Source organism: Lindgomyces ingoldianus (genome assembly GCF_010093535.1).
Source record: "Lindgomyces ingoldianus strain ATCC 200398 unplaced genomic scaffold BDR25scaffold_7, whole genome shotgun sequence".
Taxonomy (NCBI): domain Eukaryota; kingdom Fungi; phylum Ascomycota; class Dothideomycetes; order Pleosporales; family Lindgomycetaceae; genus Lindgomyces; species Lindgomyces ingoldianus.
Window position 1 is genome coordinate 1,911,148 of NW_022985168.1, and position 17,635 is coordinate 1,928,782.

General features: G+C 46.9%; 5 protein-coding genes across 5 annotated transcripts; 3 read left to right on the top strand and 2 right to left on the bottom strand.

Annotated features, from left to right (window-relative positions):
- Nucleotides 1-2,054: 2,054 nt before the first annotated feature.
- Nucleotides 2,055-4,417, top strand: BDR25DRAFT_385987 (uncharacterized protein; the record flags this gene model as incomplete). The annotated part of the gene is made up of 3 exons (XM_033697972.1): nt 2,055-2,209; nt 2,261-3,001; nt 3,166-4,417. 3 exons carry the CDS (start codon nt 2,055-2,057, stop codon nt 4,415-4,417), a joined length of 2,148 nt encoding a protein of 715 aa, XP_033551275.1.
- A 959-nt stretch (nt 4,418-5,376) lies between these two features.
- Nucleotides 5,377-8,469, bottom strand: BDR25DRAFT_121958 (uncharacterized protein). Its single transcript, XM_033683712.1, has 4 exons — nt 8,275-8,469; nt 7,794-8,188; nt 5,878-7,747; nt 5,377-5,820 (listed from the first exon to the last, which is right to left on the bottom strand). The coding sequence occupies exons 1-4, from the start codon at nt 8,302-8,304 to the stop codon at nt 5,584-5,586; spliced, it is 2,532 nt and encodes an 843-aa protein (XP_033551276.1). The 5' UTR covers nt 8,305-8,469; the 3' UTR covers nt 5,377-5,583.
- A 1,541-nt stretch (nt 8,470-10,010) lies between these two features.
- Nucleotides 10,011-10,961, top strand: BDR25DRAFT_311750 (uncharacterized protein; the record flags this gene model as incomplete). Its single annotated transcript, XM_033691251.1, has 1 exon — nt 10,011-10,961. The coding sequence occupies one exon, from the start codon at nt 10,011-10,013 to the stop codon at nt 10,959-10,961; it is 951 nt and encodes a 316-aa protein (XP_033551277.1).
- A 1,183-nt stretch (nt 10,962-12,144) lies between these two features.
- On the top strand, nt 12,145-13,139 carry BDR25DRAFT_311751 (uncharacterized protein; the record flags this gene model as incomplete). The annotated part of the gene is made up of 7 exons (XM_033691252.1): nt 12,145-12,225; nt 12,333-12,518; nt 12,594-12,703; nt 12,827-12,881; nt 13,036-13,050; nt 13,090-13,104; nt 13,137-13,139. The coding sequence occupies 7 exons, from the start codon at nt 12,145-12,147 to the stop codon at nt 13,137-13,139; spliced, it is 465 nt and encodes a 154-aa protein (XP_033551278.1).
- Nucleotides 13,140-15,749: 2,610 nt separating this feature from the next.
- Nucleotides 15,750-15,908, bottom strand: BDR25DRAFT_166411 (uncharacterized protein; the record flags this gene model as incomplete). The annotated part of the gene is made up of 1 exon (XM_033684096.1): nt 15,750-15,908. A coding segment is annotated over one exon (159 nt), but the record flags the coding sequence as incomplete, so codon positions are not given.
- Nucleotides 15,909-17,635: the final 1,727 nt, after the last annotated feature.

Genomic DNA, 17,635 nt, shown 5'->3' on the forward strand with positions numbered 1-17,635 from the left:
GGGCTTCGGAATATGACACGCGAGATGCTTCGATTTGAGCGGCTTTGGCCAAGCGCTATGGGGATCTCCAGGATCTGGCTAGGGCGGTTCAGAAAACCTGCGGCCTGTTGAGGAGACGAGCGCAGGTGAGAGAGCCTGAAGGATGTTGCTGGGAGGCGCTATTTCTTTCTAGAAGGGCTTACTAGGTGCCGAGATTCTATGCTGTTGATATGCAGATACCCGCCCTAGATACTAGTGGTCAAATATGATGGATTCTTGGATGGTTTTTTGTTCGTTGAATTGTGTACGAAATGTGATATTCCTCTTCTGGTGGACTGGGCCTTTCAATACAGCTTGGTCATGAAAACAGGCGGTGAGGGTCTGGAGAACTGCCCTTGGCATTAAGCGAAATGACATTCATGAGGATTTTGTGTGCGGGCGAAGAAGAGATCGACATAAGAATGCCATACATGAACATACTCCGGCTGCTCCGTTCTTCTTTTGGTCAATGTGAGACCAAGAAAAGCCTTCTATTGGCTGGGATCTGGTACCAAATATGTAGGAGTTGATGGGAGGGCACCCGAGTGTTATGCTGGGGATCTCACCTGCAGAACCCTGGCATATCAGCGTACATGGGGCTTTCTTGCAACTGGAAACCGCATATGTCAGCAACCATCACAACTCTCCCCCGCCGTGTGGCTTTTTGTCGGTATCCTGTTAGACGCTTCGTGGATCCCATTCGCTGTTGACTTTTGATAGGAGTCAGCCCTCGTCGTCAAATGAATGAACTCATGAACTGCCGGTTCGGTGGCTTCTGACTCGCATCGTACCTGAGAGCAAATGATGGAGTAAGTTTCTTGGCGAAGTCAGCAGTACGACCACAATGCTAGTTTCTCGACAATCGATCGCGAATAATTTCCCAATGAACTGGCACCCGCATCTCGAAGGATGGGTGGCGCCGCTGTCAGATCTGGGATCGCGATCCTGATTTCCTCTTCAGTTCTTGGACACGCCACCTCATGGCATCCGACAAGACGGTCTGAATTGAATATTTCGTACCTGCAGCCCTTTGCCAACACCTGAATCCTTCAGTCCTTTCCGCATCTCCATTGAGATGTTCGTGTCAACTTTGGTGTCAGCAATACGGCACTTTCGTAAGCTGCGATCCCCCAATTTGTCGATTTCATGGCCACGGAGAGAGATATTCCCTCACCTGCATTCTTCTGGTTGACATCTGGCCTTTCCGAACTCTTTACACGTTTTGAGGCCAGAGCTGTTCATTCAGGTCTCCACAAGAAGTTGGCATGAAGTTGGCATGAAGTTGGCATGAAGTTGGCATGAAGTTGGCATGAAGTTGGCATCAGCAGAAGCCTCGCCTCGCTTCGACGTGCTCGCATAGCGCACCAATCATCTTGCATCTCCTTTCCCTACTTCTATTTTCGGTCCAACCCCAACTCCAACCGTCCATATTAGAACTCTCATTCTCTTCAGTCATCTACCCGTTTTCCCTTTAGGCAAAAGCAGATTCTTTTGATAGCCATCTCTTTCACTCACCAAGCCTCTTTAGGCTTGTTGCTTGTTGCGCCCCAAAATAGAGTTGTCGGGACGGTGCCTGGCCGGGCGGCTATGCAAGTCAGCCTGTTTTGGAAAATCCCCGCAGCGAATCAGGGATCGTGTGAAGAAGCTTGGCTTGCTTGTCCCCCCGTCAGCCTTAACCACCTTCGCACCTTTGTTTCAAGGATAGATTCCATTTTTGGGGTCCTGTTTGTGAGAAAGCGAGAGAGAAACGAGTCTAAAGTGCCACCTGCCAATGTTCTGCAATGCGGTTGATAGCCCTCGCCTTGGAAGCGCTGCTGACTGCAGCGGGGCGATAATTACAACTGTGACGGCTTGCTTCATGGTGAGTAGTATTGATAAGGAGATCCAAGGAAACAAGGATGGGGCTAGAGGAGAGCCTGATGCTCAACATAAGTGCTGACCATTCCCCCGCAATCGCTGGCTGCGCTGTGCATCGTTGTCTCTCAGCACGGCTCCTTCCCGCAGCACTTGATTACTCGCTAGCTTCCTCCCCCAATATGGCTTCAGAGCCTAATTCCTTCGGAGTCCACCTCGGCTTCTGGACGAACTGGTCGCATGGCAAAGTTCAGGGGGCCACGATCACGTTGACTCAAAGGAATGGTGGATTCTTGATTGCCTTTCTGGCCATCTTCGTTGGAATGGTCGGGAAGAGGTAATTTTCTCTAGAAGTTGCCTTACCTAACGTACGACTGACGATTATTAGCTTCTGGAGACTTGGGTGCTTTTGCATGCACCGATATTTCTCCTCCTCTGATCCTGAAGATGGTCTTTACCACCAACGACAAGCCATCCTCCGAAATTCCGACACAGCGCAGGACGCCGCCTGGCGACTCTTCATTTCACTCCTCTCATGGCGCTCCGGTGCTCGTGCCCGCCGACCCATTGCCCGACTCTTCCCCATCATTCTCGGCGCGCTTCTCATCTCTTCCGCCTTCGGAATCGCATCCATCTTCTCCTCCCACGTGACAACCGACACAACGAGCGAAGTGCTTCTAACAGGCGCAAGATGTGGCGTAGTCAACCAAAAAAAACCGCATAACATCACCAAAATGCTGGAACTGCTGCTTCCATACTACACCGAGCGCGCAAGCCAGGTATTGAACTATGGTCTACAATGCTATACCAATTCGTCCAACGTCGACGGCTGTAACTTGTATATTAAGCCCCAGCTACCCATCTTCGCGAACCGTGAGGCTGGATGCCCGTTCAGCGATGGTATCTGCAAGATGAATACGGGTAACTTGATACTTGATACAGGACTGCTGGATAGTCTTGATCATTTTGGCATCAATACGTCACCAAAAGAGCGGTTTCAGATGCGCATAGTACAGCATTGTGCCCCCATTGTGACAGAAGGGTATACCGAAACCTATAATGAGACTGATCTTGGGCCTATGGTACGATATCTATACGGCCCTAATATACAGATCAACGGCACGCGCTGGTCCTACGAAGTGCCAATGAAACCAGTGGATCCTCCTGGCGACGGCACTGCCTCATCGGGAACAAATCGACCAGAGTACGCACTTGGGTATGCACATCTTCTTCTTCTTCTCCCTCTCCCCTTCACCGGCTTCCACTCAATCTAACATTATTCTCCTCTTCCAGCTCCATGCTCTCCTACGCACCCCCTGATCCAGCACTCTACCCCACCGGCACAAACGACTTCATCCCCATCCCACCACTTACCCGGCAAGATGCGGATGTGTCCTTGATGTACGTCTCGGCGCCCGGCATTCGTTTCTCTGCCCCGGTCGACGACCCCTGGCTATCCGCCCACAAACCCGCTACCAACCTCGTTGAACACGAAACCAACCAAACGCGCCCTTCCTACATCCAAGACGAACCCGCCGGAATAATGGCCTGCGCAACACAATACCAATACTGCAATCCTTCCACCAAAGAATGCGAGCCATTGCGTGGACTTATTGATCCTAGGAAAGGCACTCCTTTAAAGAAGATCTTTCCAAATAAAAGGCAGTTTGATACCTTGTCGTGGGCCGACGGAAACCTCGTATCCAACTTCTTCAGCTCTCACGGACTCGTCGGGTTCATCGGCGCGTCGGCGCTGCGCGCGCGATACGGCTTATCGTACGGATACCAAGGCCCGCTTCCGTCGAATCAATGGCAACTCGAAGTCGAACACTTGCTCAAAGGCACTCTCGCATCTGTCCAGGACGTCTGGGTTACCATGGCAAATGGGGCGCCGCACGTACTCGACGACTTCCTACAGCCCCCGGACGCCAATGACACCGTTGCACGCAGTATGTGCGCGAACCAGAAGATCATGAGCCAGAAATACTCGTCCTTTAACGTCCTCGGGATTTCCTTGATCCTGATTTTGGGCGCTTGGATTATGGTCATGGATATCGGACTTGAGCCAGCGGTCGCATGGTGGCAGCGACGCCGGTACCTTCGCCACCACATGCAGGATAAATTCTTCTCCGCTGCTGACCATCCACTTTATGCGGCGCTAGAATGGAGTCACACTTCCACACTCCAACTCCAGCGTCTGGCCCATGAAGAAGCAGGTTATGGGGCGTGGAGTAAAGGCGATGGGGATTGTCCAGTTACGATGCCAGGGCAAAATCTTGGATCTTTAGATCTTCGCGATATCAAACACCCGGTGATAAAGCGCGAGGAGAAGTGGGCGAAGGAGTGGGAGGATGTGATGAAGATCAAGGAATTTGGAGGGATTAGGAGGACGGATACGGGGTTGGAGACGTTGGTTGAGGACGTGCAAGCGGAGAGGATGCAGGTGGGCGTAGGGAAAGGTGGGGGGAGGGATGCAGTGAAAGAGGAGGAGATGGACGTTATTGTTACGGTTGTGGAGGCGAGGGAGAGGGAGGGAGGACGGTGATGTGGGATATTTCAATTGTACTATATTTTGTTCATGAGCAATGCTGCAATGATGAAATGATATTGGACACGAGAGAGACATGGACTACGGGTGTGAAATGGTGCGGATTATCTGAAGACCGGCGATGATGTGAGAACGAGTCGAAACGTGCATATTGTGGTCAGACCAGTTTTGGAGAGGGGGAAAATGCCACGATAGCTGATTCAGACGCCTGGGTAATGCCTATGCATGATGTTTATTGATGACCGTCTCTCGATGCTATATATCCTGTCTCCCAGATCTATGACCTTCATGTGCCCAACAATCTGTCTTGCTGGAGAGGGAATGATATGAGAAAATGATATGAGGGACTCATCTTAGGTATATGTCCCTCCTCGTCTAGGAACAGTCGCCAATCAACTGTGCTCCTCCAGTGCCGCCTTCTAATAGAGCGGATAGTTAAACTTGAACTACCCGACAACCCCGATACTAGGGCTCTCACTCTTCTTTATACCGTCAACCTTCCCATCCGGCTTGCTTGAATCAGCAACCTTCGCTAGATGACACCTTTTGGACCATGTTTTCCTTACAGTCACCAAAATTGGCTGACTCATCCGACCGGTACGGTATGAAGGACCTGTAGTCGAAGTCGGGGCCGGAATCGAGGTGCACGTCTGGTTGCCAGCTGTTTGTGAACTGGTGTGCGGCGAAGCCCGCGGATAGGGCATGAGTGGTCTGTGTCTGCGAATTGGGGGCGGGGATGGGGGTTTCATCTCCCCGGCAAGCGCCCGTAATTACGCCCTTATAATTTGGCAGTTTTAAAGGATCCACAGGTGATACCGGGAGGATACCTTGAAACTCGGTCAACGGTGGCCCCAAGAAGCCTTGAAGGAATGTAGAGCAAGATGATACTTGATCAGGAAAGCGGAAGCTTATTAGTGTTCCTTGAGGTAAGTGTGAATGAAACGAAAAGGCATGCAAGATGCTGCATGGTCTAGCTGTGTCGGTTGCGCCTTGTGGATCGTAGCAAACTCTCTGAGACGATGGTTGGCGTCCGCCATACGAAAGGCCCAAAGGTAAGACCTCGTGCTTTCCAAATCCGGATCAGGCCAAGCGTGTTGGAGCTTACCAAACAATAGACTGCAAGGCCCAATGACGACAGAAAGGATTACTTCGTCCCGTCTCTATCAAACGCAAGTTGCAGCACCATGGGCGGCGATAGCTGCAATAAAATGATCATACCACGTCCTCCTCTCATTCACTGAGGAGACACCAAGCGTATGTGCATGTGACTCTGAGGTGTTATCCTTGACGAAAAGTTGGTAAAGAACTGACCCCCTCGGGATGTCGTCCATGATAGTAGCTCTCTGGAACTGGTTCTCTTTGCCTGGGAGGTTGATCTCGAGGCTTGCGATAGGGATTGGCTGCATGAGTGTCAATATCCAAGGGAGTGAGACAGGAAGTCTAGAGGATGTACTTACGGCTTCGAGTACCCAGATGCTGCCACCAGTAGCATGCCTGTTCTCGCGGTAGCTCAGGCTCTTCGACTTCGGCGGCTTGACCTTTCCCCAGAAAAGATAGTTGTCTAGTAGCACGGCATGCACTGGTTGCCAAGATCCTTCTCCGCGAAGCTTGATCGCCAGCCCACCTTGAATCAAGATACGTCGCCCAGTATCCGAGAGACTCAGCTGCGACAGGAAATTCGCATTGAGGGTATGGATCCTACGATAAAGGCTTTGGAGTTCCTCATGTTTCTTTGACTCCTCCATCAAACGCTGACAGCTCGACCGCAGTCTCTGCACGATTTCAAGGGCGCGCTTCAATCGCAGCTCGTCCTTCTTTACAAGGGGACTGGAAGCAGTCGGGGTAAGTTCGAGAAGACGTTCCAATTTCTCGACGTATACGTTTAGTTGTGAGATTGGCAATTCGAGATAGTCCTCCCAGCCCTTTCCAAACCAGATAATACTGAGGCCAAGCGTTCCAATGAAAGGCGAGAACTTTGGGTCGGCGTTCGATGTCACTCGTACGGCGCTCTCCGCATGCGGAAGCCTTTGCGCATATTCCCTGTATACCTTATGCACTTTACTCACCCAGGCTTCGAAGACTGCCGGATTGCAAGTAGCAAAGCTGGTCTGGGAGATTTGGCCTTCCAGAGTCTCTAGCAAGTATTGGCGTTGTAACGGAACAAGCTGTTCGCCAATGATGATGACTTCGAGATGCTTTTCGAGAATGGGCCATTTGGCGATTACAGGGTCGTAGAAAATTCTGCGGAATTTAGTGATGCGGTCAATGAACTTTTGCTCTTCTTCGACAAGGGAGACCCATATATTGTGTATCTCCACGTCTTCAGCCGAGGCGACACGGATTAAATCTTCCGGCTCGGTAGAAAGCGTGCTGAAGATGTCGTAGGAAGCTTTTCGCGATATAGGAATGGTGGGAAGGCCTTTCCGTTGAATCGAAGTGGACGCGTGGAATGTTGAGGAGCTACCAGATTCGCTAGTAGTAGGTTCAGAGAGTGTTCGTGAAGAAGTAGTCGAAGTCGCAGAAAATATGGACGGATCGGAGACTATGGAAGCGCTGTCTTCAGAAAAGGCTTGCCTTGTTGTACTGGCGGATGATCTCGCCGAAACCGAGACAGGTGCAGTAGGACGACGTGGTGGAAGAGGGGGTGGCTTTTCGTTTACCGGTCTAGACTCACTACCGGTTTCAGTTTGAGTTGGCTCATCTACTAGGCTTCGCTTGCAGTTATGGAACGATTCCGATATTGTGGGCAGCGGGGACTCTTCCCCTATTATTGCGATGGCAGACTTGGACGTTGCAGATGGCATTGGAAGCATGAACGGCAAAAGATCCCGTTCGAGCGAGTCTAGCAGCTCATCATTCTCCTCCACGAGCTTTTCTGGGTCGTGGTCATTGAGCATATGCTGTTCTTCCGCAGGTCTTGGCGATGGCGAGGTAAGATTTAGCGACTTGAGGTCATCAGCTGACCGGGAAATAGTGTCCTGGTGATCTAGATCATCTAGATCATCTTTGTGTGGCGTCTTGAGATCAACCAAATTTCTCTCTATAACGTTGGGAGCGGGGTCCTTCGAGTCGGTCTGTAAGGTTGCCAGTGCCATGGCTCTCCGATAAGCCGTCGAATTGATGACCTCATCGTCAAAAACGAACTGAGCAGAGCGCAGAATAGATTGCGCATCCACGAGGGTTTCGGAATTCGATTCTTGGTCGAACACAGACCGAGGGACCTTGACCTTTGGATGAGATTGACGAAGAGACTTTGATCGAGAAGCTACAAGGTCCAGCTTTGCACCATTGTCCTGCACGAGCTTCTTAATGTCGGCGATGGACTCCCTGCTTAATCAGCAAGGTGCATCGACAGTCGGGAGATCGGACGCACATCTGCAGGCCCTGGATGAGGAGACTCAGTGCCGACTGCTGCCCACGAATCTGCTGCAGCAACTCCTTGAACGTCTCCTCCCTCCACAGATATTTGAGACGGTCTCTGGAACGTAGTTCATTATTGTTTGCTTTCCCCGCCAGCTCCCGCACTTCCTCTTCTAGACATACATATACGACCCGACATCCTGTTAAAGCTCTATCAAACGTCTCATGCAGCTCGGGCTTGTTCTGCAACGCATCACGCTGGAGTAGACTCTGGACCTGGGAAAGCGATGCAGCAATCACCATTGACTCGGAATATATCGCAGATATGAGGACTGAGGCATCTTTGTAGCGCGAGCGGAGGTCGTAAAGCTCTTTGGCGCTGCTAACGCACTGCGGGATGAGGGCTACCTGCACTCAAATTGTTAGCAAGGCTGGGAGAGGAAAACCGACCAATGAAAGGCGGAGGCCGCCAGGGGTAGGCGGAGGAAACATACCACACCGATTGCCGCCGAAACTGCATCCATATTTGCCAATCGCAGTTGCGCTGGAGAGTCTGGAATTTGAGAAGACTATGCTGGAAAGAAAGAGAGAAGTGACAGCATTATGGAGCTGCGAATCCAGTTTCAGGAATGGGGCGGAGGCACCCAGCTTGCGTCAGGCCCCATCACACCCCGACACGTTTTTCCGATCCGACATCGTCCGAGCCCCCTCCAAACCATCTTCTCACCCCATCTTCCTTCCACATTGTTTATACTCCATCCACACTGTAGCCTTCCCGGGGCACGAGTTATGAGAGCAGTTGTCTATTGTGGACTAAGGGTCCGAGGAGCTATATGATTTATATAGTATAGTTGGATGCCAAGCCCAAGGTTGATTGGGCAGCCCATCGTGGAGCCCTCCCGCTTACACGCCCTTTTCTCAGAACCAATTCCGAAACCTCTAGTTAGCCACGCACGTTCTCCATTTCATGATATCTTCTTTACTTTGCTACTTGTTCTTCACAATACGTTCTCGCTGCAACACCCTTTTCAGGGCTCGAGAGATTTCTCCATCACCTGCTGATTCGGCAATGCCCACCTTCCTGTTTTGTCCTTCTCGGAGAACCAGGAGTATTCTCTTCCATTAGGTGCCACATTATAGGAGTGTTAGAAGCTCCTCTCAGAAGCACATCATCTAGCGTGTGGTCCCCTCGGTGACGTCATCGCTGAAATTGTCGAACTTATTCAAGGCAACGAATATGCCGTCTTTGTCAGCCCTTTCGTGAAAGGTACTACTATCCATGTGCCACCAGCCCTGGACCTTGAGCCATTGCCCCCGTGGTGGGACCCCTCTCCAACTTCTGGACCACATCTTCGGTCTCAACCTAAAGCCAACGCTCGGCGACATTGTCATCAATCAGTCCTTCATAGACGTGAGTCCTCGCTTGGCACTGGTGATGCATGGAAACGGTAGATGGGATGCTGGATAGAATGAAAATTCAGGTGATCTAGCGACGCATGCTTTGTTCAGCAAGTTCAAGTTCCATCATGGCGTGGGGAGTGAGGGGTGGAGAGTTGAGACGGCGAAGGGTTCTTGGGGTTCTAGTGCTGGGAAGTTTATGTGGCATGAGGGCTGGGCGATTGGATCTTGAGTGGTCAGGTTGAGGTTGAGGTTAGTAGTGTGGCTGGGGAATCGATTCCGGATCGAGTAAGGCGAAGTCTGATGTGAGTGAGGAATAATGAAGGCGATAGATGGCATGGGTAGAGTAGAAAGAGTCGAAAACGGTGAAACACAGCTCGGTATACGGCTATAAAGAGCTTCTTTAATGACTGATTCTAGCGGAGGTGGAAATCTAAAGTACCGACGGGTATATTCCAAATACAATACGAGTACCATAATCAATGCCAAAGATGCCAAGGGTGAGGTTGATATTGCCAAGACAGTGAAAGATAGCAAGGCGCACCGGCTATCTCATCTTCTCTGATGAACGGGTATAGATGCTGGGTACAATCATCGCTGCCTTGTACACCAGGTGAAAGTGTGGAGCAAATTTGTCGAGCAACACTCCATCGTTACCAAAAATACCTACACCATATTCCTTGCCTGCAGCCCACCACTCGAAGCCTTTTCTCTCTAGTCACCGCGCCCCATTCCAGCGCTGACTACAGTAGCCTCCAGCCTCCATGCCACAACTTGCCGTCGTCCCATCACCGCCACCATCAGCTTCAAGACACTGTCCCAGCCCTCAAAGATGTCATCCTATACCTACTTTCCCGGGTCTGTTGCAGCTCCAACCTTCCTCGGCTCCGGCCTCCTCCTCGGCCTCCTCCTCCACACTTTCGCCTTGTTGGCCCTTTTACTCACTAGCAATGCGATGAAGGCCGAGCCGGCACCAGTTTCTCTCCTACCGGCGGCCCCGGCGTTCACCGAGACCGACTTTCTCCAGATGCTCGGGGTGACATCTGTGAAGCGGCACCTCAATGCACTCTTCGGCCTTCAGGGTCAAATCCAGCATGCCATCCTCAGCGCCCTCTCGCCGTTCGAAGATGCCCTTGACGCCGCCATGGCTGTTGCCAGCACCATCCGAGACCACACCACCGCCCTCCATGACCTTCGCAAGAGCGTCGAAGCCGCTAGGGCTGAAGCTGCCGCCGCCAAAGCCGCCACCGCCCAGCTTCAGGCAAACTTCTCCTCCCACCAGGCCGCTTCCCAGCGCACCATCGATCAACTCATCACCCGGGTCGACGAGTTGAGCGCCCGCCTCTCCGGCACCTTCTCTCCCCCGGCTGCCTCCTCGTCGCCTTTGCCTCCACCCCCCTCTGACCTGGATTCCGAGCTCTCCAACCGTGAGTATCCTGACCACAACCTTCCTGACGACCTCGCAAACCAGCTCTATGATCTTGTCGCAGGAGTTTCCGACGACAGCGACTCTGAATTCAGCCAGTCGAATGAGCCGGACGCCGAATCTGACGCGGAGTCAGATAGTGGGGGTGAAAGGGAGAAGGGTGACACCAAGGCTGGTCATCGTGTGGATTCTCGATCGCCCTCTGAAGGTGAGGGGGATGACGCTGAGGCTGGTCCTCATGTGTTGCCCCGACCATCCTCTCCTCTTCAATCCGCCTTCCCGCTCCGTGATGGCCCTACGATGCCGCCGCCAGTTGGCAGAAAGATCGCCAAACCGAAGTCCCGAAAGAAGGGTTAGACAGCTAGAGAGTTTGAGGTGGAGGGATCGGTATGTTGGCGATTGGGTGGCTTCTTTCACTTTATACAGTTTTTCTGTTGGATTTTTATTTTTTATTTTGTTCTGACTCTCTGTTCTCACTCTCCGTTCTGAAATTCTGTTCTGACATTCTATTCTAGTTTTTTTGTCCAGTTTTCCTAGTATCGTATTAGAAAGTCGTCGAATGGCAGAGGCATCACGACAAGCAACTTGAATGACTTCAACATTGTAACATTTCAGCACAAGTGTCCGTACGCAGCAGCAGCGTTACAGTCTGGATACTAGTTATCGCGCGAGAAGGATCACGTAACTATGTCACATGATGCTCGTGCGCGAACCTCCGTGCGCGAACATGTAGATATTCTCCTTTTCATCCGTACGCAGAAAGAAGACAAGCAATGACCAGAAATCTGTTGCCCACCCTGCCTACTCCGTACGCTGTGCACACCGTACACTACTCTTACTCTTGCTACTTAAGTGCTCATACCATAAGCAGCTAGCTGAAAGAGCCCATTCAACAACAAGCCTATAAAATATTTTAGACATCAGCGACGAACAACGTTGATACCGCGTTTTATCAGAGTCCCATTTCGTGAGGGCACAGCACTAGGCAAGGATGGTAGCCATTGAGATCAAGTACAGTAGATATTAAGGGTAAGGCTAGAAACCGAGCCCCATCAAGCAGTCTGGCGATATTTTCCGTCTTGATATTCCAAGCTCTTGCTAATATCGTACCGGTAATGATACTGGTACCTTCTTCCATGCTGAACCTAATGTGGTAGCTCTTAAACGTATGCTTGCATTTTCTTATATGCCATGTTTCCTAGGAAACATCTCATCCATATCACAAAATCAGATTTCTATAAACACTTCAGATACGTTACTACAACAGCAACCCTGCCTCGTCCTCTTCCACTACTATAGTTTTATACATCTGTCATAATGTACATATATACAGGCAGAATATTTCCTGACACGCTTCCTAGTAGATCCATACACAGTTTAGTATCCAAGTCTTAAAGACCCAGTGCGCTCAAGAAACCTTCACCCTCTTGTACAACGAGCAGCGTAATAAACGCTTCCTTCCTTTGTAGCACTTGTTGTGTGCTCTTCTACCAAAATACCTTTTGCAAATCTGGTATAGTTTGGACCTGCGCGTAACACAATGTCTGCATCTCCTGTTCTACATGCAGGTTGGCAAACCAACCCAATCTTTCACCATCGGCACCCTCGACGCGCCCCTTTCGTAAGTCTAGATCAACAACTAGCGCATTCAAAACGACTTACTACGTCTCTAGTTCCAGATACATTCTATCTTAAAGCTATGGCTTCTATTAGTATACCATATTCCAGACGCGAAAAGATAAACAAGCTGAGTGCGATATCATGACTAACTGCGCCTCAGAGCAACACGCAGCTTATTCAGAACAGCTTCCTGTACTTCTGACGCTTGCTATACCTACTACCTACACCTCCAACACCAATTCCGCCCTAGCCATTGCACAAGAAGTTGTTCTGGCTCCTGCAGTCATGCCTCTGGTACATCCTGCCTCCTGTACTGTCTCTGACCTTTTAATGTAAATGCGAGATTGTTCATGTTGATTAGCGTGCCAGGATGGTCCGCTCCCAGCTTCTTCTCGCGAGCCCCATCCAGCGTGCCCAACAGTCCGTACTACTGTACGATTAGGAGATTTTGAGGCCTGTACGGACGAGATTGCCTGTACGTACGTACGGTCGTGAGGAGGAGAGGCAGCTGTACGGACAGTAACCGCACCGTTTAAAATAAGCTGTACAGGTAGTACTGTACAATTAATGTACATTGTAACTATTAATACACTATACTATAGAAGAGGTAGAGTTAAAGGCCTAATAGCTCCTTATAAGGCTATTTTCCCTAGTAACGTGAGCAGCTAGAGCTAGAAGCTTACTCCTTACTATTTAGTGTTTAATCTAGTGCTTCTGCAGCTGTATAGCCTTAATTATTGCACCTAATAAGTTGTTATAATTATTAGTTATAGTACAGCTAGTAGCACTAAAACACCTCTTACACTCACAGCTTATAGCTAGAATAGTAAGGAAATTAAAAGTAATCTTATAAAAAATAAAATAGCTTAATTTACCTTTAGTAAGCTACTACTATAAAGAATCTTTATGTAGTAATAAGTAATTCTTATAGAGATTAAGGCGTATAGTGTTATAGTAGAATTATAGCTTATTTAATAGCCTCTTACACTTATATAAGCGCTTATTTATTATAAGAAAGAGGTTAATAGCAAAGTAGTTTTTATAATTAATGTTATAATAGTTACTACTAAGTAGTTTACAACACTTTAAAAATAAAGCCTTAGCTTTATTTTTATCTTTATTTTTATTTTTATTCTTAGTATTTATATACTACGCAAAGATTAACTTTATTAACTAAGTTACTTTATTAATTTAGGCCTTATAATAGCGCTAGTAGGTTTAAAACTATAGTAATTGCAGCTAAGAATAAAGTATAGTTACTACTATATAATATAAGGCTAAAGGCTTAAGAATTAGCTTACTCTAGTAGGTTATAAGCTTCTAATAGCTAAACTAGATAGCACTTTTAAAGTAAAAAAAGCTAGGCTTATTAGTAAAAGTGTTACCTATCTAATTAAAGTAGATTTAGAGGCACTATAGCTTTATAATTATCTACTAAAGTAAGCTAAATAAGCTATTACTTTTAAGTTTTTTTATTATCTAATAAAACTTTTTTAAAAAGCCTATAAAGTGCTTAATTTTATCCTAATTATTTTTAGTTATAAGATTTAATAAAGTGTTAAATCTAGCATAGTAAGCCTTATTTTTAGCATTAAAGAAGCCTTTTTATTACCTTTAAAAGCAGCTAATTACCTTTTTAAGCTTAAAGCAGCATAGGAGCATAAGATATACTAAGTGCTAGTGTACTTTACTATTATATATAAGATTAAGTGTACTAAACTTTTAAATAAGGTCCTTTTTAGCTAGGTCTCTTTATATAGTGTTAAAAAGCCTTATGCGCTTATGTAAGGCTAGAACGCTGTTTATAAGGTTATAAAGACGCCTAACAACACTGCGCTTTCTATATAGCTTAAATTAATTACAGGGAGCAGCTTTAGTAAGCTTCTACTTAAATTTAGTAACACCTTTACTATATATAATAGCCTTTACAACTACCTAGATAGTGTGGCTAGCGCAGCAGATTTAGTGCTACTTGTTAAGCTTGTATAGCAGATTTAGGTAATTGTTAAGGCTTTAGATAAGCTTATTATTATTATTTAACATATTATTTTTAATAAAGTAACTAAATTTTAACATAATATTATATTTAATAATAGTAGCAGCTACTTTAGAGGCTTGCGCACTTTTAGTATAGTTACTATAAAAGTTTTTAAATCTAATAAGAAAATCTTATTATTTATGTAAGGCATCTAGCAGAGTTAGTATTATAGAAAAGTAGTAATAGTAGCCTATGCACACTTACTAACAAAATAAGCTACTACTATAAAAAATAAAAAGTAATTTTTACTACTCTACACATCTACACTTAATGTAATTTTTAATAATGCTAAATTTAGTACTGTTAAAATCTCCTACTTCTGCTGCATAAATACATCCTAAATATTAGTAAAAAGCATAGTGTATAATTATAAAAAAGTAGTAAGAAGATCTATGTAATTTTAGCTAATAAGGCCTTAAGTTTTTATAAAAATAGTGTTTTTAAATAATTAATCCTGCACTATAACCTAATTTACTAGGGCACTGCGCAGAGGGCCTTCCTGCTAAGGTGTATAAAATAGCCTATGTAACAAGCCTGCTACTTCTACTCTAGCTGCCTCCTATAAGTGCTAAGGAGCCTAAAAGCTATTAAGTAAGAGCTTTTTATTAACATTAACTTTATACTTTTTTTATAGATGCTTTACTATATAGTTATAACTATTAACTACTTTTACAGCGCCTTTATAATATTACTTATAGCACTAATAGTAAAGCTAGAGGCGTATAACTTTACTCTACTTCTTATATAGCATTAAATCTGCTTTATAAAGCTACACTTTTAAAACTTTATAGTTGCCTTTTATTATCTTTTTATTTTTTACTTAGTAACTTAATTACGTAGCTAGTAAAGCCTTTTTTAAATCTAATAGCTATATATTACCCTAGTTAATTTTAAACTTAGTGCTAGCATTATAATTATACTTCTCTAGGTACTTCTTTAATTACTTATTACTAGCAAGTAGTATAGCCTTATAAAATAAGCTAGTAGAGGTGTTATAAATTACCTTTAATTTTTTAAGCTTTTAAGACTTTATAAAGTGTATAATAGCAACACTAGATTAACTTAATAAGGCCTATAAAGCTATAAGGCGCATAGATAAGTAATTCTATAATAAAAAGTAGTTAGTAATAGGCATTATTTTAATTTTAATAAGCTATACTATCTAGATAGGCAGGCAAAGTCTTCTCTAAGTAGCTAAATTAGTGTTGCACATAAGATTTTCTACTAATTAGCCCCCTAAGGCAGCTTCTCTAGCAAGGGCTCTTTAAAACACTAAATTAAGCCTTATAAGCTATTCTAAAATGCTAACTGTACACTGTACTACAGACAGTACTTAGGGCAACAGCTATTATACGCACTAACAGAAGATCGCTGTACGTTTGTACGGTCTAAATCAACCGTACACTGTACTCAGTACTGTCAGTAGTACGGCCTATTGGGCACGCTGGCCCCATCACTTGCACCTCCAGCTCTTCCGCTGCATCCCACCGCCCTTGATTCCGGTAAGTCGGCGCTAGATTGGCCATGCTGGTCAGCGTGTCAGGATGGTCCGCTCCTAGCTTCTTCTTCCTCGTCTCCATCACTTGCACGTCCAGCTGTTCCACTACATCCCACCGCCCTTGATTCCGGTAAGTCGACATTAGATTGACCGTGCTGGTTGGTGTTGAAGGATGGTCCGCTCCTAGCTTCTTCTTGTGAGTCTCCATCAATTGCACGTCCAGCTGTTCCGCTACATCCCACCGCCCTTAATTCCGGTAATTCGACGCTAGGTTGGCCATGCTGGTCAGCGTGTCAGGATAGTTCGTTCCCAGCTTCTTGTTGCTTGTCTTCATCACTTGCAGAAACAGCTCTTCCGCTGCATCCCACGCCCCCTAAGGCGATAGGCATGGCCTACCATTGCCATGCTCTGGAGCGTATTTTTATGATCTCGGCCCAGCATCTTCTTCCTTGTCCTCATCGAATGAAGTGACATCGCCTCTGCTTCCGCCCGGTTTCCTATTTGCCAAGCATACCATGGCGCCTTGTATAGTAGTGATACCCAGCCTCTTCTCTCTGTAGCCGCTGTGCTGCAACAGACTTAGCGTGGAACAGCGCTTGGCACACCATCCAGTTCTCGTATTGTCCTGTTGGAAAGGCGGCCCAAAGATTGCTGATAAAACGCTGCTTCCACTGCTCTAGCTGATTGTGAACTTCCAGCCATTTCTGCATCGCTAGTTGCACTAGCCCGTGCATTTCGAAAGTTGCGCCATCAGAATTCACAGATATGAATGAGTAGTCGCGCAGCGTCTGGACATCGTCTTCAAACCTATCATCGCTAGCGCTAGATTGCGACGCGTGCTCGTCCTGGTCTTGCCGGGCGGTTTCCTCTTCCGGGTGATCTCGAAGCAGAGTGTCCGGAATGCCTTGACCGTCGTAGAAGCTCATCAGCGCCAGCAATTCGCCCGCCGACGGTCTGGTTTGGCGACCGGTCAAAGAATTTCAGAACAAACCACCTTCTAAATTGGGGCTTGGCTCATGAAATTGGGCGATGATTGCAGGAGCTACGGTGGTCAGATCGAAAGACGACGATCTCTCTGAGAAGAGACTCTCCAGACTCTAGGTGACTTTTTGGTTGTGAATAGATCCGATACGTTATTGAAAGGAAATCTTTGCTGAACATCTGGGTATATGCTTCTCATCTTAGCATACACGATTGAGAAACGCGGTAACTAAACTTTTCGAGTGAAATAAAATCGAGTAGAGCAGATCTGAGACGATGTAGGAAAGAGAGACAAAACGGAATGGAGAGGCTCAACTTATCTAACAGAGAATCGCTAATTACACGTGCAGCCAGTGGTGATGACGAAATAAAGGCTAAATAGACCGCAGACGAGGACAAATTGGCGAAATGGGAAAATCTTCATTGACCCAGAGGATGAGAAGTTGAAACAAGAGGTCACCCCCGTTTTACAACAAACAGGCTAGCATGGAGGAGCTTACTAAGAGGGGGACCCTTCCACAATGATGATATTGGTCTTCACGTTCAGGACGACTAATAACGACTTGCCAAGTGCTATTGGTGAAACTATTCTTCCCAAGTATGGGAGAGCATGATTCGGCCAGATTTTACTATGATGCAAATTTGGCTGACAAGGAGCTAGAGGGGATGAAGAACAAAACGAACAATGGGTACTGAAGAATTTAGGAAAGAAGAGGGAACAGCTATAAAGGCTTTGCTTACAGGAATAAAGAGAATCTTCAATAATATTATTTATGTCCTGCTCTGCTTCAACTTCCCTCATCTAAAGGAACCCAAAGGAACCCGTTTGATCATTCACTTCCAAGATTTGTTCTTGCAGGAGATCTACGGCTATCCACCGCCTCTTCCATCCTT